General features: G+C 43.6%; 1 protein-coding gene across 1 annotated transcript in view; it reads left to right on the forward strand.

The window, feature by feature from the left end:
- Positions 1-19,028, forward strand: part of lrp8 (low density lipoprotein receptor-related protein 8, apolipoprotein e receptor) — a gene marked incomplete at its 5' end in the record, with an annotated part of 196,141 nt that overhangs the window by 137,459 nt on the left and 39,654 nt on the right. The window contains 3 exons of the mRNA XM_083768158.1: positions 10,540-10,914; positions 16,226-16,348; positions 18,080-18,202. Of these exons, the coding sequence (XP_083624284.1) occupies positions 10,540-10,914; positions 16,226-16,348; positions 18,080-18,202 (621 nt within the window). The remainder of the gene's footprint in view (positions 1-10,539; positions 10,915-16,225; positions 16,349-18,079; positions 18,203-19,028) is intronic.

The following is a 19,028-nucleotide window of genomic DNA, read 5'->3' on the forward strand; positions in this document are numbered from 1 at the left end:
TCACATCAAAATGGCAAATATATGAAAAACCTTTTGACCCCACACGTCTCAATATTTGCCTTTTACAATGAAGGGAGAAATTGGGTCAAATATGACGTAAATTTGTACGATGATTGTCACATTGTCACATTTTTAAGTACAGAAATTCATCTGTTTAGAGCACATCATGAAATGTGACTGTAGATTGATGAAAATGCTAGAGCTACCACACACAACACACGCTGACGCACGCACGCACACACAAACACAGCACTTCTACCATGCATTATGTACTGTACTACTGTAGCGGTCTGTCAAAAGTGGTCTAACGTTTGGGCTGCTACACTGCCCTCACAACCAATATGTCTGAGTCATAGTGTTGTAAGCTTTGCCAGACTACCCATTGTACCCGTATCGAGATGTCATGTTTCTGTCTGTCTACACGTGTCCCTTTTATGCCCACATACTTATAGGAGATATCTGTATCTGTCAGTCCTTGGGTCTTTCATGCCCATATATGGAGATCCCTGATGTCATCAGTATTATGCCCAATGCCTGCATATATTGGAAAGCCCATATATGGGAATATTGGTTGGATCGGCAGCTCTGGACAACTGAATATCCAAACTACTCTGCGGTGGTCACTAGTCACTCACTAGTCCATGCCGCTGCACCTGCCGAGTTTGAAGTCAGGCAGTCCCATATATACACATGACCATATGTGGCTCTAAACTCTGGACGGCTTGTCCAGAGCCACATGCCCTTTTGTGCCGATATGGAGCTGACCGATTTGTTTGTGGCTGATGCCATGACGACACATTGAGGTTAGACAACACCAGAGTTACGCAAACTGCGTTCACTTCATGGGGCTAGTCCAATGGCGGCTCTCCTACATAGACTTCTATTGAGAATGGGGACAACCAACTGGGACAAGTCCTGGACCAGAAGTAGGCAGAAATGCATTGGACTCAGGCAACAGCCCAGCTTTAATGATCTTAAATCCCTTTATTTAAATTGTTTTGTAGTAATAGTACAACATAAACATTTAGTTGTTAATGTACAATACTTTAAAATAGTTGTCATGTTGCAGACATGCTTAAAATAGCTCTTTTTTGCCGCCCTCGTTGAAAATAATGTATTTCCAACTCCAGCTTGTCTCAGTTTAGGCTGCATGAACTGCAGACTGCATGCTCGGTTTCCGCCCCCTCGTAACTCTTGGCTCTGGACAACACACTCCAACATTTGGCAATTTGCATAGCTGCATTGGGAACTCCTTATATGGTTATGGGCCTGGCTGAGTCAGAGTTATGGCCTGCTCTCTCATTAGCCAATTTTAATTTACAGTAGGATGCCAAATTATATAACACCCACCATGCTTTGATCTGTCATTCGAGTCATGCAACTGTAGAACATAGTCTATCCAATTATCCATGCCTTTTCTTTCAGTACAGTCATTGTCTCCACCAGGCCGAAGGCATGGGGGGAGAGTATGTTTTGCACTCCGTCCGTCCGTCCGTGTGTCCGTGTGTTCGTCCGTGTGTCCGTCCGTGTGTGTGTCCGTGAGCAGCTAATCTCGGCCACCGTTAACCCGGTCGATGCCAAATTTTGCACACACACTCCCTGGATGCCAACGATGAACCTCTGCCCCAAACTTTCCAGAACGGCCTGTTATAGCGCCACCAGGAGGCTGCTTTGTGCAAAACAAGTTTTTGCACAGTACACCTACAGATTTTGTCCAAACATCGCGCAAATTGGTACACAGTCTCTCTAGAGCCATTCAACGAAACGGGTCTTTCAGATTTCTCAGACTCCATCCTGATTGGTTAAGATTGGCTTCCAAAGTTCACAGGAGTGCTCAGTTTCAAACAAAATGCTGCAAATCATGAACACATCGCGTGATTTCCGTGAAATTGTGCACGCACATTCCCACTAGGCCGAGGAAGAAATGCCACATGAACAATTTCAACTCAGCCTCAAGGTGGCGCTATAACTGGTCGAAAAGTGTTTTTACCTCTAACTGCACGGATCTGTGGATAACTTTGTATGCCAACTCCCTAGTTTACTTTTGTTGCCCTTTTATCCAACCACCAGATGAAGGCAAGCTGCAATGTCCTACATTCCTATCCTGGTGGAGACCTGTGCCCATAAGGGCACTTTTTCTAGTTTACTGTGACTTTGTCCACTGCAGCAATAGCAGCCTTGCTAGAGTGCAAATCAAATAAATCAATTTTGGAATCTGTCTATACCTGCCTCACCTGTACAAATACTGTAGATAATCCACCTAATCCTAATCCATTACTGTCCCCTGAAATAGCACCCCTGACTACAACCATCAACCTCAGTTTCACCATGGTTGCAAAATCTTTCTAGAACACTTATCTGATTGAAGAAACCTAGTAGAAGGATGCGAGGACTTTTTAAATTTGAGTTTGCTCACTCTTATTAACCTGATTTCAAGTCTCAAATTTTAACTGAAACATTCTGATTCAGTGTCACTACATTAAGAACATACTGTACTGTATTACTGTTACACTTGGCTGACTCACTGGTTATGCTTCTGATGCTCTGGTTTCTGTTCTGTCAGTTTACGATGAATGTGTGTGTGTGTGTGTGTGTGTGTGTGTGTGTGTGTGTGTGTGTGTGTGTGTGTGTGTGTGTGTGTGTGCGCACGCGCATCCCCAAACATTTCTATGAACTGGTAAATGTTTTCTGAGACCACCCAAGGGACCCTCTTTCATGTTATCTATGGCCACACACACACACAGGTCCTGGGGGTTCACACTTTTTGCATCAGATGCATGATCTGATGGTCTGTCAGCTGTCTGATGTTCAACCCATTCTCTCTCTCACTATTTTGCGCACTGGAGTCTTTATTCCCCATCCAAGTGATGGGTTGACAGCTTTAGCCATAGATCTGCCTTTTTACTGAGTCACGCACACGCGCATGCACACACACACACACACACACACCCTCACACACACACACACACACACACACACACACACACACACACACACACACACACACACACACACACACATCCCCGGCAGTGTTTTTGTTTCTGATCCAGTGCCATTTTAATGATATTATAGATAATGGTGCCTCCTAGCAAATGCTACATTAGTTTGATGTCTTCAAAACAATGACTCAATGCACATGCAGCTCCAGAGGGGAGTTGTTTTGCACTGCAGTGGAGAGGGGGTTTACGGGAAGCATTTCAGTCAGGAACTCTCATGTCAAAGTAGAATAGATTTAACCATTATTTGCAACAAATTGAATACAGTTAAACTTGGTGTTAAAGGCTCCACTCTGGGAGCAAAATAAGGGAACGTTAAGCAAACCCAAATGCAGCAACTAGCAACAAAAAAAAATCACACCCGTGTGAACTGAGTGGTGCAACTACACATTTATTGTTATAGTTACTGTACACAAAAAAAAAAGATTTCCGATTGGCTGTCATTTTTGGGCTGAGTAGGTAGGGAATTTATTTTATTTATTTTTTATTTTATTTTTTTCGTGGGAAGGATGGGTAGCAAGGAATTTATTTTATTTTATTTTATAAAAAAATTCGTGGGAAGGATGGGTAGCAAGGATTATTTTTTCTTTTTTTTCCTACGGCAATGATGGATAGGCTTCTTTTTTAATAACTTCAATATTTGACTGAAATACCATCTTTTAAATAATGAATGGTTCAAGTACACAACACTATGCCTATAGCTAAACATTTGAAAACTTTGAATAGAATGTCCACACACTGGTTGAATACTTTAGAGTTTTAATTGAACTCCAAACCAAAGTAAAGTGCTGCATTAATGTAGCTTCAGTTATCTTATGGTCATCATAACTAAACACCCTTTATGGAGACTACAGTGTAATGTTAGCCTGGCTGTAGCTACATGCAATCCGTTAGCTTCCCTCTTCCCCTTGGAGACTACAGTGTAATGTTAGCCTGTAGCTACATGCTAACCGTTAGCTTCTCTCTTCCCCTTGGAGACTACAGTGTAATGTTAGCCTGTAGCTACATGCTAACCGTTAGCTTCTCTCTTCCCCTTGGAGACTACAGTCAGCATTGATGTGTGTTGCTACGACGCAGCATTGTGTTGCTACGTGCTAGGCACGCATTGTGCAGGCACGCGCATCTACACACACACACGTGCGATACCGCACGCACGCAGCATCGATGTGTGTTGCTATGACACAGCATTGTGTTGCTATGTGCTAGGCACACATTGTGCAGGCACGCGCATTGTACACACACGCGTGAATTTCACGCATGCGCACACCACTCGTGCTCATGATACATGATACACACGGACATTACTGGTTGTAGGAGTGGTTAATTGCACCACTCAAAAATAGAACGCAACAGGACTTTGTTTCCGTCTAAAAGTGGCCCTAGTGTAGAAGAGAGCCGTATTTAAACGGACCGCCTTGTTGAGGGAATGAGGTGGGATTGGTGTGTAGGTAATTGCATGGCTGATTGAAAGCAATCAGCAGACTGACAGCTGATTACAGCTGAGCTGTTTTGACTCCCGTGCCTTGCATGAACTAACGCATATTTCTCTATATTGGCAGTTAACTCAAATCATTCAAGGCATTTATTTCCTTATTTTTATTTTATTGCTAGTAAGAGAGTAGAGTCAAATTAAACACTGTGTATTCATATTTTTTTCTTTTTACAGCAAATACAAGTAAAATAGAAAGCATTAATAGTACATAATGAACACACAGCAGAACACTAAACCCACCCCTTCAAGCGCCCCTTTGCCAACTCCAACCCAGGTCACATGAATGCAGAGGTATCCTGAAATATTTCAGTATTGCAGATATCAGAGAAGAAGCTTGTTAGATTTAGTTGAATTGGACCGTTGTGTTATTCAAAGTTTATTTGTTTCTCTGCATACCATCCAGTGGAGGTATAGGATGGCTGCCAGGCTTGTATAAACACAATGGCCTCTAGTTTGAGACTTTAATGTCTATTGGCAGCAAAATGTATGAGTTGGCTAGTTTGACACATATCAGCGGTACAGTACCAGTACAGCTGGTGAGCCTAATAAAAAGAGACAACTTGCCACAAGAACACTGGCTTTTATTGCATTATATTTAACAGTGTTATTGTTGGTCTGTGCACCCTATCCAGTCCACATGATTCTCCACATAAAGGTTTCCAGTTATGGCTTTCATTATGCAATCAGGAATGCTATATCCACACTTTAACCATGGTTTTTACCAAGTTCACAATACACTATATGAGAACCTCTGCACTGTAGTTATAGTGTAACTTGTACTGCCCTCTAATGTTTTAAATAATATGTACTGTACACATCTGCTATGTTTTTAAAAGAACATGTTGACACCTGCATATGATGCTAATGTTATAAATACCATGTATATACGTGCTTTCACATACAGTACATATGTTTGTATACTGTATATCTTTATTGTCTCTACCAGGCCAGAGACTGTTTTCCCGTCCGTCCGTCCGTCCGTCCGTCTGTCCATCCGTCCGTCCATCCGTCCGTCCATACTATAAATGCTTGTCACTGTGTGAAGCAGGTCATTGCTTTAAAATGTACCAGGATCCATTTGAAGAAGAGATTGAAATCTCAATGTGACTCACCCAGGTTAACCACTCTAGCATCCCTATGGCGGGCACTTAATAGATTGAACATTCAGTGAAAATAGGCAAACATTTGACGAAGATAAATATGCAAGCTCACAGCGCGTTGTGAACGAAGAGATTTGGTGTAGAGGGACAAACGTAGAAGAGATTTGGGACAAAAGGAGGGACCAAGAAGCCTATAGACCACTGGGGGACTCATTCAGCGAAGTATACTGTATAGGGTTTGGGTGCTTTAGTAAATGATACCTACTGTATGTAAACAAAATACTGCATAATGAATTACATCTTTTTTCCAGTGCATTCACTCTTCCTCTCTTTAAGGAATTTACACTTTTCTCCCTTTACATGGTGATGAATATCCATAATATTTTATCTACATTTACCAAAGTGTGCCTGACACACCGCCTCATGCTTCATTCTACACATATTTTTATGTTATTGATGCTCCTCTGTGGATGATGATGCGTACATATTGATATTCCATGGAGTAGACTAACATGTTGTTTGTCTGTTAACACGGGCCATTAACCCAGCCCTCCATTAAAAATGTGTCCCGGTGTCGCCGGGGTGCGTTTGTGGTTAGACATTAATGAGACGGCGAGAGCCAGTGGAATGTGAGGTTTTACACAGTGTCTGTCACCTTCTAAAATGTGTTTACCACAATACTTCCGGTTGTTTGAGCCGTCAATGCTCTCCAGCTTGTGTTTCTGAGAGCATACCTAATAAAGTCAGGTTCGTTCAGGGGTGTGGGTGTGTGTGTGTGTGTGTGCGTGCACGTGCGTGCGTTACATTGCACGCTCCAGAAACAGAAAGCTCACTGACTCATAAAGATGGCTGAGGTGATGTGGGTGCATGTTAAGAAAACAAAAGAATTGTGTTAGCTTCAGTCCAATGGATTTTGGCTATATTATCTATTTAATTGTATTTAATCAATTATCAGTAAATAATGTTTTACCTCTATTTTAGTAATGCCACTTACAGTAGGTCCTCCCCATGTGTGGGGTCCACACATTTATATATGTTCCTTTCTGTGTATTGTACCATACTGGCTCACCTGCCTGTGAGGAGCCCCCACCGGGAGGATGTAACACCTCCATCCTGCCCCCCATTTCCTGAAAAGTAATGGTTTTGGACAAGATTTCCATCTGACATCGATAACATGTTTCTTTGCGTCAGATGTACAGTATGTCTGTGTGCACATTACATGTGTCCATCTCTGCCTCTTTGCAGTATTGTAATGTGACTCTGAGAGATTTTGGGTGTCCTTTTCAATGGTCAATGAGCTGCTGTACCCCATCTCCCTGCACCATCTATTAGATGCCCAGCAGTGGGTCTGGGGATGGATGGACTGATGGCTTTGACCCAGGGTTAAATGAGACCACCTGCATGGCGAAGGCGGTCTCATGGACCATGATTTAATGGAATACTGCCTGTTAATCACCGGCTTGAGACTGTAATCGGTAAACGTGAACCCGTTGAATACTGCTTTATTGGATAGTCAAGCTTTCGTCTGGACTATAGTCTTCCTACATTAACCATAATCACATTTTGCTCTTACTAGTTACTACATACTCAGGTGGGGTTTCCGGGGGGCGTACGATGCCACCGACATCCTCCACATTCCTCAACATCCCCCTAATGTTTGATGATCTTTTTAGTCTTGCCATTTCCTCTATATTTAATATTTAGTCGAAAAAGTGACATTGATGAGCGGCACCCACCACTCTCCAAATGTTGAATTATTTTCTATGTGAACTGTCCAGGGTATTTTGCCAAAGAAAGCAAGCCACTGAGAGCAATGGATCATGGTGCACGGACTGCATGGTGAACATGGTGAACATGGTGCAGAGCAATGGAACATGGTGCACGGACTGCATGGTGAACATGGTGCAGAGCAATGGAACATGGTGCACGAACTGCATGGTGCATGGTGAACATGGTGCAGAGCAATGGAACATGGTGCACGGACTGCATGGTGAACATGGTGCAGAGCAATGGAACATGGTGCACGAACTGCATGGTGCATGGTGAACATGGTGCAGAGCAATGGAACATGGTGCACGGACTGCATGGTGAACATGGTGCAGAGCAATGGAACATGGTGCACGGACTGCATGGTGCATGGTGAACATGGTGCAGAGCAATGGAACATGGTGCACGAACTGCATGGTGAACATGGTGCAGAGCAATGGAACATGGTGCACGGACTGTGGGAAGAGGAGCACTAGTCTTTACCATAGAAATGCATGGTGGAACGGCACTGGAATCTCAACATTTCTTTGATAATATAACTAAAGTAATTACTTTATGCCTCCGCCAGGCCGAAGCCATACGTTTTGAAATTTAGAAAATTTACGGCAACCTTGCATTTTGTCGTTCTGGTTAAGAGCGTCTGCTAAATGACTAAATTGTAAAGTGGGTCAAATTAAATTAAATATGAACCACAGTCAGGAAAAACTACTTTTAATTTTTTTTACAATACATGCTGTATTTGTAAAGCAACCAGACATTTCAGTATCTGTCATCCTAGCATAATTTGTAATAACGGGGCCAATGTACTTGTACTTCTACAAATCCCGAACCTGTGAACCTGAATTTGCAGTTCATATTGAATTTCAGTGACCACTATATGTGCGTAAAACACGGAAATTAAACCAAAATACGAAAGCTACAGTGTAAAATAATAAGATCACAATTCCTTTCATCAGTAAAGCCCTACAATGTCCATTGTACATTGATCACATTCTCCGCTTTTCTATGAAGCCGTGAAAGGAACAGATAAAGCAGATAGCCGTGCTGAGGCATTGAGGTGAAACAGAGGTGAAGGGATTGAGAAGGGCTTTAGAAATCAGGATGTCATTTGACCAAACCGTGAAACCATGAATATCTTTTGTTGCTGTGTGTGTTGTACTTGCATTCATTTTACAGTTCCTCTGCTATGCCTCTCGTTAAATCTCTCACTCTCGTAGATTTTACCATTTATTGCAACAAATAGAATACATTTGGCACTTGGCACTGATGGCTCCACAAACCACGTGAACACTAGCTTATTCATTCTAAACGCGCTGTGAGCTTGTATATCGACTATTTTCAGTGCAGAGGTTTGGTGTAGAGTGAAACGAGGAGGGCGTCTAAACAGTATAGACCCCTGAGGGACTCCCGTCAATTATAGATTTTAGGTGCTTCATGAATTAGCCAAGAATTATTAGCTAAGCTAAATCAGGGAGTGCAATGCAGAAATGCCCTATGGGTATGCAAAGCAAGACATTGAATATCAGTTTAAGCGTTGAACCATACAAGACTCGCAGCAGCGTGCATGTGTGGCAACAAGGGTGTAGAGATCAGGATATTTTGGAGGGAGTCGTTCATATGGACCACCTTGTGCCAAGAGCTGTGATCGGTGTGTAGAAATGTGTGGCTGATTAGCTGATGACAGCTGGGGCTGAGTGCCGACTGCCGTGGCCTACATGAACTAACCCAATGCTTCCTTTCACATTGATACGCTTCTCGCCCTCAAAGCGTCTCACTGGTTATACAGTAGTAGTGAGACCCTCAGAGCGTCTCACTGGTTCACATTACTAAACACTCCACTGCAAAGCAATTTACGTCTGGCATTTATGTAGAACGTTTTGTAAAGAAATTGCCCAACTGCGTGTTTGCCTAACCTTACACGACCTCTGTGTCTGCCTAGGCTACTGCCAGGATTGTGTTGGTGCTGCTGTTTATTTGCTTCATTTTAATTAAATTAGTAGATCTGTGCAGGGATGATTAGTATGCTAGCGGTAATAACTAGCAGGCAATCCGATAGGCTATTATCATAATGAGTCCCCATTGCACACGCACACCATGGGGGAGAGAGAGAGAGAGAGAGAGAGAGAGAGAGAGAGAGAGAGAGAGAGAGAGAGAGGTTACGCTGCATGTTTGGTGAGGAGAGGTACATCAAAGGACAAGTGTGTTCCTATTTAAAGTGCAACGCATGAATCATAGTGATGCGTTTCTACCTCACAGTATTAGATAATGCCATAATGCAGGGAGGAAGGAGGATGACAGCCATCTGCCAGTAGCATGTACAGTACACACACAGTGCATATGAACACAGAGGAGGAAATCTGATAGGTGAAAATATATATAGGTAAAATATTATTGGCAATCTTTTCTTGTTAGTTTCCAACAGTCAGCAGGCAGGGGAGTTGTGAATGTCGAAAAAACTGTGTGCGTGCATGCTTGTGTGCATGAGTGCTTGTGCGAGAACGTGCATGTGTGTGTGGCTGTGTTTATCTGCCATGTGCACAAACGTCCCCTTTGAGATGGTAAATCTGCGCGTCCCTTATGAAGAACCTATAAATGTTAAGTACCTCGGCCCAGTTATCCATTAAATGAACTGGTCCTATTAAACACATTGGCCCAGCATCTGATGGATACACGCATGAAACACATTTAGCATTCACAGCCAGGCTCCAACACTCTTTCTATCAAACTCAGTGTCTGTGCTTTCCTTTCAGTTCTCCTATACCCCTCCAATGGCTTAAAATATGTTTCTTTTCATTAATCAAAAACTTTAACCCAAACTTTGAATCTTTCACTCGCTCTCACTCTCCAAACACCAAAGCACACTAGACCAAAAACTGGAATGTACACAGTGATAAGTTCTCTCTCTCTCTCTCTCTCTCTCTCTCTCTCTCTCTCTCTCTCTCTCTCTCTCTCTCTCTCTCTCGTCCTCATTAGAAAGTGCCTCTTTTTAACTAGGCAAAAAAGGCAACTCATACAAACACTGTTCTAGCAGAGCAATGGATTTATTCCACTTCAGTGCAATATAGTGTATGATTTAATCAAACAATGGTCTTATAAGCCTCTGTGTTTAATTCTCCTCTCCAGGCCCAGACATAGGGTGTGTGTGCCTGCCTATGTTGTAAACCCTCATTCTCTTTCTCCACAGATGCCAAGGCCTGCCCCGACAAAGAGTTCCAGTGCCACAATGGCATGTGCCTGGCGCCCATCTACGTGTGCGACGGGGACGATGACTGCGGGGACGGCAGCGATGAGCAGAAGTGCTCAGCGCCCACCTGTGGCCCGCACGAGTTCCGCTGCAATGACTCGGAGTGCATCCCAGCGCTGTGGAGCTGCGATGGCGACCCGGACTGCAAGGACAAGTCGGATGAGTCCATGGAGCGCTGCAGCCGGAGGACCGAGCCCCAGAAGCCACGCTGCCCTGCTGGGGAGTTCCCGTGTGGCAGCGGGGAGTGTGTCCAGCTGAGCTGGAAGTGTGATGGGGATGCGGACTGCAAGGACAAATCTGATGAGAGCAACTGCCGTAAGTCCAACTGTTTGGCATATGAAGGGATGGATGGGTGAGTGGATGGATGGATGGGTTTGTTGAATTCATGACTGAGTAAAGGTCCTTTCAGATAAGCAGCGATTTACAGGCCTAGTAATTCATTTTCAATGAGACCTGTGTTTTTTTTCTGTACGTGTGGATAAGTCAATGGGCTACAATGTAAGCGTATTTACGTGGGTGTGGTCACTTTGTTTGTCGTGCTCATTTTGTGCACACGCCAGAAGCGTCCACCAAAGCTTTTTTTTCAACTGATAACAAAAGGTGCTCTCCTAAAAACGAACTCTCTAGGCGCTTAGTGCCTCATTTCTAGCATAGTGTAAGAATTCCGTTCCCACTGAAAAAACTATTCAAAACATAGTATGTGTCAAGAAAAATACCTCTGTGGACACAGCCCCTAAGTGAGTATTGAACTGAAAGAATGAGTAATCTAATCTAGATATGAATGAATGGAAAGATGATCTCACCGTGGCCTATTACAGTTGATGCACTGTGCATAGCAGCATGTTTCAGTCAAAAAACTCTGAACCCCTTTGATGCAACATTAAATGATTTAAAGGAGGCTCTTTGTTGCTGTCGTCATGGTGAGCATGTGTTGCCATGCAACTGTATAATCTCTACAAGCGGTGGAGAGCACTTCTGTGTGTGTGTGTGTGTGTGTGTGTGTGTGTGTGTGTGTGTGTTTGCGCAGACACGCGTGCGTGCGTGTGGGAGGTGAGGGTCCCTTATAAAGCGCGACCCCCCCATCTGTTCTCCTCTTCACACTCCCACACTCAGGGAGACGACACAGCAAACTTGTACATGTGAACACACATGCGCACGCTAATGCATGCTAACACCCAAAGAGAAAATACAAACATAGATGTAACTTCACAAAACACATGCGCAGATGGACACAGACAGACGCGTACAATTGCACGCACGCACACACTCATGCACGCACGCTTTCTTACACAGCCTATAGGGTCAAATCATCATGTAGTTCTTCGACCCCAGGAAGATATCGTTATGCATCGGATAATGGGGTTCCTAATAAACTCAATTTAGTCACATGTGTAAAATTCTCCAATCCAATCAGAATCGCACTATGTCTGCTACAGTAAACTAGAAAGATGGCACTCAGTTGAGTGCATTCTTCTTACTGTACTTTATGTCTGCTGACCTATAACTGCTCCCTGGGTCCTGTATTAATGGCACTTGCCCACTATAATAGTTAGGATGGGTAAATACAGAGGAAGGGGCAGCAAGTGGCTATAGAGCAGAGGTCGAGCAGCGTGTCTTGGAACCGGAAGGTTCCTGGTTTGATGCCCGGTTGTTCCTGGCTGTGTGTCCTTGAACACTGAACCGCTGACTGCTCCCGACGACGATGAGCATGTTGGTGCCTTGCATGGTTTCCTCCGTCATTTGTGTGTGAATGAGTTTATGTGAAAAACATTGTATACCGATTTGTAAGAAGACGTTATATAAATGCAGTCCATTTAGTGGACAATTTCACATAGATGAAACACCAGATACCGCAAAAACATCTGGTCAGTCGGTGGGAAAAGTGAATTAGCGTTTCATGTGTTCGTGGAAGTTACATGCCCTTTGTCATGAGAAGCCATGTCGCCTATGGCCAAATGTGTGAAAAGTTAATCATTTTCTTCATTGCCTTGTGACCGAACTTCGCATATAGTTTCATGCAAAACCAATCCTGCTAACAGCAAATGGAATGAAAACATGACCCTCCCCCCACCCCAACTCCACATCGGTGGATGTAATAATAAACCCGCTTCTTCCAGGCAAATGTTCACACTTTCTACAGTATTGGCAAGCAATTCCAGCGTGTTGCCCTTTGCACACATAACACAGAGTCCCAGAACTCCTACACGCAGCTCAATAACCCCCTGTCTCCTGAATATTAGAGTCATCTATCTCAATAGGCTTCTATCCATATGCTGTGTTACAGTCTGTGTGAGCACTGTGTGCGTGCGTGCGTGTCAGTGCGTGTGCATTTTTACGGGTAATGCGTTTGTGCGTCTGAGCGTGGGATGTGTGTGCCTGAAGGGGGAGGGGCAGCAGGTGATGCCTGTTGTCAGCGTTGCCACACAGATGCAGTGGGAGAGAGGTCTGTGTGAAGTCAATGGGAAACTGCAGAGAGGAGCGAGAAATTAATGGGAGAGAGAGATTTTTGAACCACTCTATCACGCTCTCTCTCCTCCACCACCTTGTCATACTGCCACAGACAAACACACGAGCACGTGCTCGCCACATGAACACACAAACACACGTGTGCGACGTCCACACATCAGCAGTTATCATTATAATATCTCATTTGAGGCATCTGTCTCAATAAGCCGGAGTTTGTTCGCAGATATGCTGAGACAAGTGGGGTGATGAGGGGGTTAATGTAAATGAGAAATAGTCCATCGCTCGCTTCTCAGTCCCCCCCTCAAAAATGTCCACCCTCCCCCTTCCCGTTTTACCCACACAGCTGCAGATGGTAACATGTTATTATTGTTATTCATCCAGGGGATTTATCATAATTAGCTGAGCCTCAGATCCCAATCGTTTGGCAGATACAATCAGCATTTTGTATGATGGCTCGGGATTATGTCTTCTTCTCGCTGCTGATTTAACCACTAGAGCGTCTGTGTGGATTTTTGTGTGGAGTGCGAGAGGAATTCCAGACTAAGCGAGCTGGCATTCAGGCATTGTTATGCAGCCGGAGTGTGTGTGTGTGTGTGTGTGTGTGTGTGTGTGTGTGTGTGTGTGTGTGTGTGTGTGTGTGTGTGTGTGTGTGTGTGTGTGTGCGCGTGCGTGTGCGCGCGTGCGTGTGCGCGCGTGCGTGCGTGTGTGCGTGCATGCGTGCGTGTGTATAGAACATGTATGTGTGTATTATTGTATCTTGTGCAATGGTTTCCGATACAGTCTGTGATGGTATGTCATGTATTCTTTTGGTCCCTAGAGTTGTTGATCATGTCTGCCTTCCATTCCTCGGCAGAGCAACTCTAAGATGCAACACATGAATAATTAAAACGCCAGTTAAAAAGATGAATGACTTGAATAAACTCCCCCCTGACTGTTAGACCAAGCACCAGACACAAACACAGACACCATAACAAACACATACTGTACTGTACACACACATGGATGGAGCTGCAGTACACAGAGATATACTGGAGCGAACATATATCCATATGCTGTCTGGAACACACACACGCGCACGCGCACACACACACACACACACACACACACACACACACACACACACACACACAATTACAATTACAATTACAATTACATTACTCACAAACATCCATCCATTACTCGCAAACATCCATCCACATGTATCTGTGTGTTGTCTTGCACAGTGAATGAATACCTGACTGCTTTTCATTTCCAGTGGAGCGTTTTCTTTTTTGTGCAGGCGAGAGTTGTGTGTGAATGATTACTGTTGGATTGGAATGAACTCCTTGTGGGCCTGATCACAGATTGAAATACACCCAATAACACACACACACACACACACACACACGCACACAGGCACGCAATTTAACACATCACTCTTTTAACTAATTTAACCTGTGATCCTGTCTCAGAGATTATACTTGCGTGCGTGCAACTGTGTATTCAAGATTCAATATTGCTTTAATTTGTTTTTCCAACCGCAAGCAGCAGAAAATAAAAACTAAATTATTTTTCTCCTAGTTAAAAAGACAGCACAGACTCATACAAGAATAAAAAATATCAAATGCAAAACTCTAACCTAAGTCATAAAAACTACAGGAATTCATAAATATGCATATAGCCAGATAAAAAAAAGCATTAAAAACTGAACATAGAGTTCATGTCATCTCTTCTCTTACATTAGGAATCCCTCCCCGGGTTCATGTCCTATCTACTTGGGACTCTGGAGTTCAAAAGTCTGATTGCCTGGGGAAAGAAACTGCTCCGCATCCTTTCCGTCCTGGCACTGATTCTCCTCTGCCGTTTTCCAGACGACATAAGGGAGTTCAGGCTGTGAGAAGGGTGGTAGGCATCTGCAATGATGCCCCTGGAGGGCATGCGTGTCCACATCCATGTGTGTGTTTGAACTGTGCAATAATAACCCTGCAACTTTATTGCGTAGAGTTACAAATGGATAAATTAGCCCCACATGAACCATGGTGTCCCTGTTCTGGGGGGAATTCGAACATTAAGCAAACAGCAGATCTACAAACTCTCTTCTTGGCCTAGTATAGAGGGTATGCGCATGCTTAAAGTGAATGGCACATCGAGTGGCAAATCGAGTGGCAAAGCAACATGCAAAGTGAGCACAACATTGTTTAACGTTGTTTAATGCAATCAGATATAGGACTTTTCTGCGTGGATGTATGGGCTGTCAAGGCCAGGAAAGTAGTTTTTTGCCACTCAGTAGGCGTTCCTGCATAACTTCCTGGTTTGATGATGATGTCACACGCATACCCTCTATAGACCTATTATAGAGCCCTGGAAGACTCCATTAAACAAAGTATATGGGGTTTAAGTGGTTAATACTGACAATTGTACTGCTGCTCAGGTATCAACCTCCTCATATGGTTGTGATATAGTATAGTTATACTGTAGGGCAGGCTCTTGCACCCTGCATAATTATGATTATATTTGGCAGCATAGGATGTGTGCTGGTAGTGATGAGATAATACAGCTTACAGTATTGCACAGAAAGAAGGCTAGGTTGGCATGTTTTTATATTTTATTTGACTCCATGTCAGCTGTTATCTGTTTTTAGAGACTGTAACTGTACCTCTGTCCTAGACAAGAAATGAAATTATTTGTATTGTTCACTTGTAATGTCTGTACCTGTCAACGATACATCAACATATTGCTTTTGTATCATTGCAAATTCATGCCCCTTGCCGGTTATGTGGACATATAATACATTTTTCTCAGTGAGAGAACTCATGTACAGTATACTGTACATGGGAAAACCTTTCTGTTTACCCTATGTGAATACAGGTGTAAATATTATACTTGTTATTGGCGTGCAAAGTGCAATTGTACAGTATGTGACAGCAAGAGGAGCAGTATAGTGAAATGAGGTAATAAATAAAATAAGCAACTAAATCGGTCAGCTGCCTGACATGTCACAGTTGTATACTGGAATCTACAGTGGTGTGATCCACTCAAGTACCAGCTACTCATCATCTCGTGTGTGTGTGTGTGTGTGTGTGTGTGTGTGTGTGTGTGTGTGTGTGTGTGTGTGTGTGTGTGTGTGTGTGTGTGTGTGTGTGTGTGTGTGTGTGTGTGTGTGTGCGTGTGCGTCCTCCAGCCCTGCTGACATGTCGTCCTGATGAGTTCCAGTGTGGAGATGGCTCCTGTATCCACGGCACCAAACAGTGTAACAAAGTCCATGACTGTCCTGACTACAGTGATGAAGCTGGCTGTGTCAACAGTAAGAACTATTTAGTGTCTATACTATTCCTAGTGTTATTAATGATACATGGATTTGGATAACAACAACATCATGCTTTGGCTCGGCACCGCATCAAAGAATCACATTCTTTAAAATCTTGAAAGTGTTCATGGCCCAACCATCTGTACACTTAAGTGGTCAGATGGTTGGGCCACATGCAGTTTCAGAGCATGTTTATTTTTATGTTTAATCAATTGATTTAGTTTTGGCTTGGATCAATTGAACTAACGTAGTATATACTTGAAGTTCTTATTTATTGGTGTCACGATTTAATGTGAATTATATGTGTCTCTGTGCGTACTCCTACGGGCTGGGGTGGCACCTGTCAGCAGGTATTGTAGGGTGGGAGGAATAGGATGCAGACTCTATATCCTCCCGGTGGGAGCTCCTCACTGGCAGTTGAGACAGTGTAGGATACACCAGCATTGAAATGTGTTTGGGGAGGAATGACTACATTTGGGAGAAAACGTGTGTACAGCAAGAAATGTAAAATACATACAAAAAAGTTCAACTTGTCATTGAACAGTGATATAGTTCCCAAATGACACTGAATGACCATGCAGTTATAAATACTCAAAATGTTCATGATGGGAGCAAATAAAGTTTTACCTTTCTGTTCTCCTTCTTTTTGTTATATTCTTTCACCCACTTGCTTTCTTTCTTTATTGTTTATGGGAATCAGTTCTTTATTCCTAACTTCCTACTAGTTCCAGATGACTTTTATTTTTTAAACATATTTATTTTTTCCTTGAAAATGCCCGTCCCTTTCTCTTCTCAACCATGCTGACTGTATGCTTTACTTAGTGTTTCTTTCTTCGCAAATCAATACCACACTGTCCGCATGCATACAGTACATTTGTCTTTGAGATACAAAGCTTACAGGCAGAGATAATTTGTATGTATGCCTGTACTGTATGTATGTACTGTATCATGTGGTCCTGAGTACTTGGGTGGCAATCTGTTTCACAGTGCCTGATGTGTGTTAGAAGGTGTGGGTGTCTGCGCCTGTATCAGTCCATGCCAGAGCAGTGTTGGTAATGCATCCACAGTGGAGTTGTAGTTAACATGAGTTCCTTGCCTGGCTGTCAGCATGCGTACAGTACCGCAACAGGCTGAGCGCCTGAGCTGCTGCACAGTGATAGCCTCAATGTTCATTTAACCCCTAACAGTGTAAAAATAGACCAGACTGGATTTGTATGAATTGGAATTGAGACTGTTCCACATAACTGTTTTTGTTGAGGTTCTTACATTTCATATTTGCATACAGTATGTATAGAACCACCAATCTTTTTTTTAAACATAACATAGAAATATAGCACGTAACACAATATAGGCAACTGTACAAACAGACATTACATTAAACAAGATTTTTTGTTTTTGAATTTTCACATACTGTATACTGTTCAATAAGGTACTTTGAAGCTCAGTAGAGGGGTCCACTGCAGAGAGACTGGCTGCCATCTGTCCCACATTTCAGTGTGTAGACAGAGAGTATGCTGCAGTTAGAGGTGCATTTCAGCTGTCTCACTCCTGAGAGGAATTGCTTGGAATAGGTTCATATGTCCACCTGCATGCAACTTCACATCAAAGAAACCCATGTTCTATGACTGTCGATACTCGATAGAACATCACATGAATGTTTAGCATTTAATATCATCATATCATAAACCAGTTAACCTAGTTGTATTATTGTCCTTCCATAATTCACAGCCACAAAATGCGACGGTAGCAGAAAGTTCCGCTGTAAGAACGGGGAGTGTATTGACATCAGCAAGGTGTGTGACAACGTCAAAGACTGCAGGGACTGGTCTGATGAACCCATGAAGGAGTGTGGTAAGAGGATCAATCTCTCTGTCACTGTCACTGTCTGTCTCTCTCTCTCTCTCTCTCTCTCTCTCTCTCTCTCTCTCTCTCTCTCTCTCTCTCTCTCTCTCTCTCTCTCTCATTGACACACACACACACACACACACACACACACACACACACACACACACACACACACACATTTTAAGAATGTATTTAGGAAAATGCACAAGGACACAAACATTATGGGTGCATTTATGTTACAACCACAAGCCTATGACACATGTCTTGGAATCATGATACAGCAAGAATGTCACTCAGCAGCGTCTCTAATAGCCATATTCGTTCACACGACGGTGCTCAGGACTAGGCTTGTTCTCATATGGTGTCATAGACAGTACAACAGGGACAGTACAACACCTCGCAAGTCCTTCTGTCTCATCCTCTGGACACTCCAAGCTGTCGAGAGTTCGAAACGCTCACACAACTGTCTGTGGACATGTCCCAGGCTGGACCATCAGAGAGAACGGAGCCATCAGTCTCACACCGCCGGTCCTCTGCGTCTGCTCCGACAGCGGACATAATATGCCGTAGGGAAGTTGCCGACTCTGCGCTCTCCACACTCCACCGCCGCTCTCATGGGCCTGGAAGTCCACACACCGTTGCCCCGATGGCGGACCGACACACAGCAGGGAAGTCATCGGGAGGGGCCGTCAGGCAGTGTGGTCGCCGGTAGTAGACTACGTCGCTGAGCACATTCTGACACATAGCCACGGCCACAGGAGTTGCAAAAGTTCCAAAAGCTGCACCCACTACATTAATGGTCGTAGTTAGAACGGGTGCGGTTGTTAGATGT

The sequence above is a fragment of the Protomyctophum parallelum genome (genome assembly GCF_964188405.1).
Source record: "Protomyctophum parallelum genome assembly, chromosome: 6".
In the NCBI taxonomy this organism is placed as follows: Eukaryota; Metazoa; Chordata; class Actinopteri; order Myctophiformes; family Myctophidae; genus Protomyctophum; species Protomyctophum parallelum.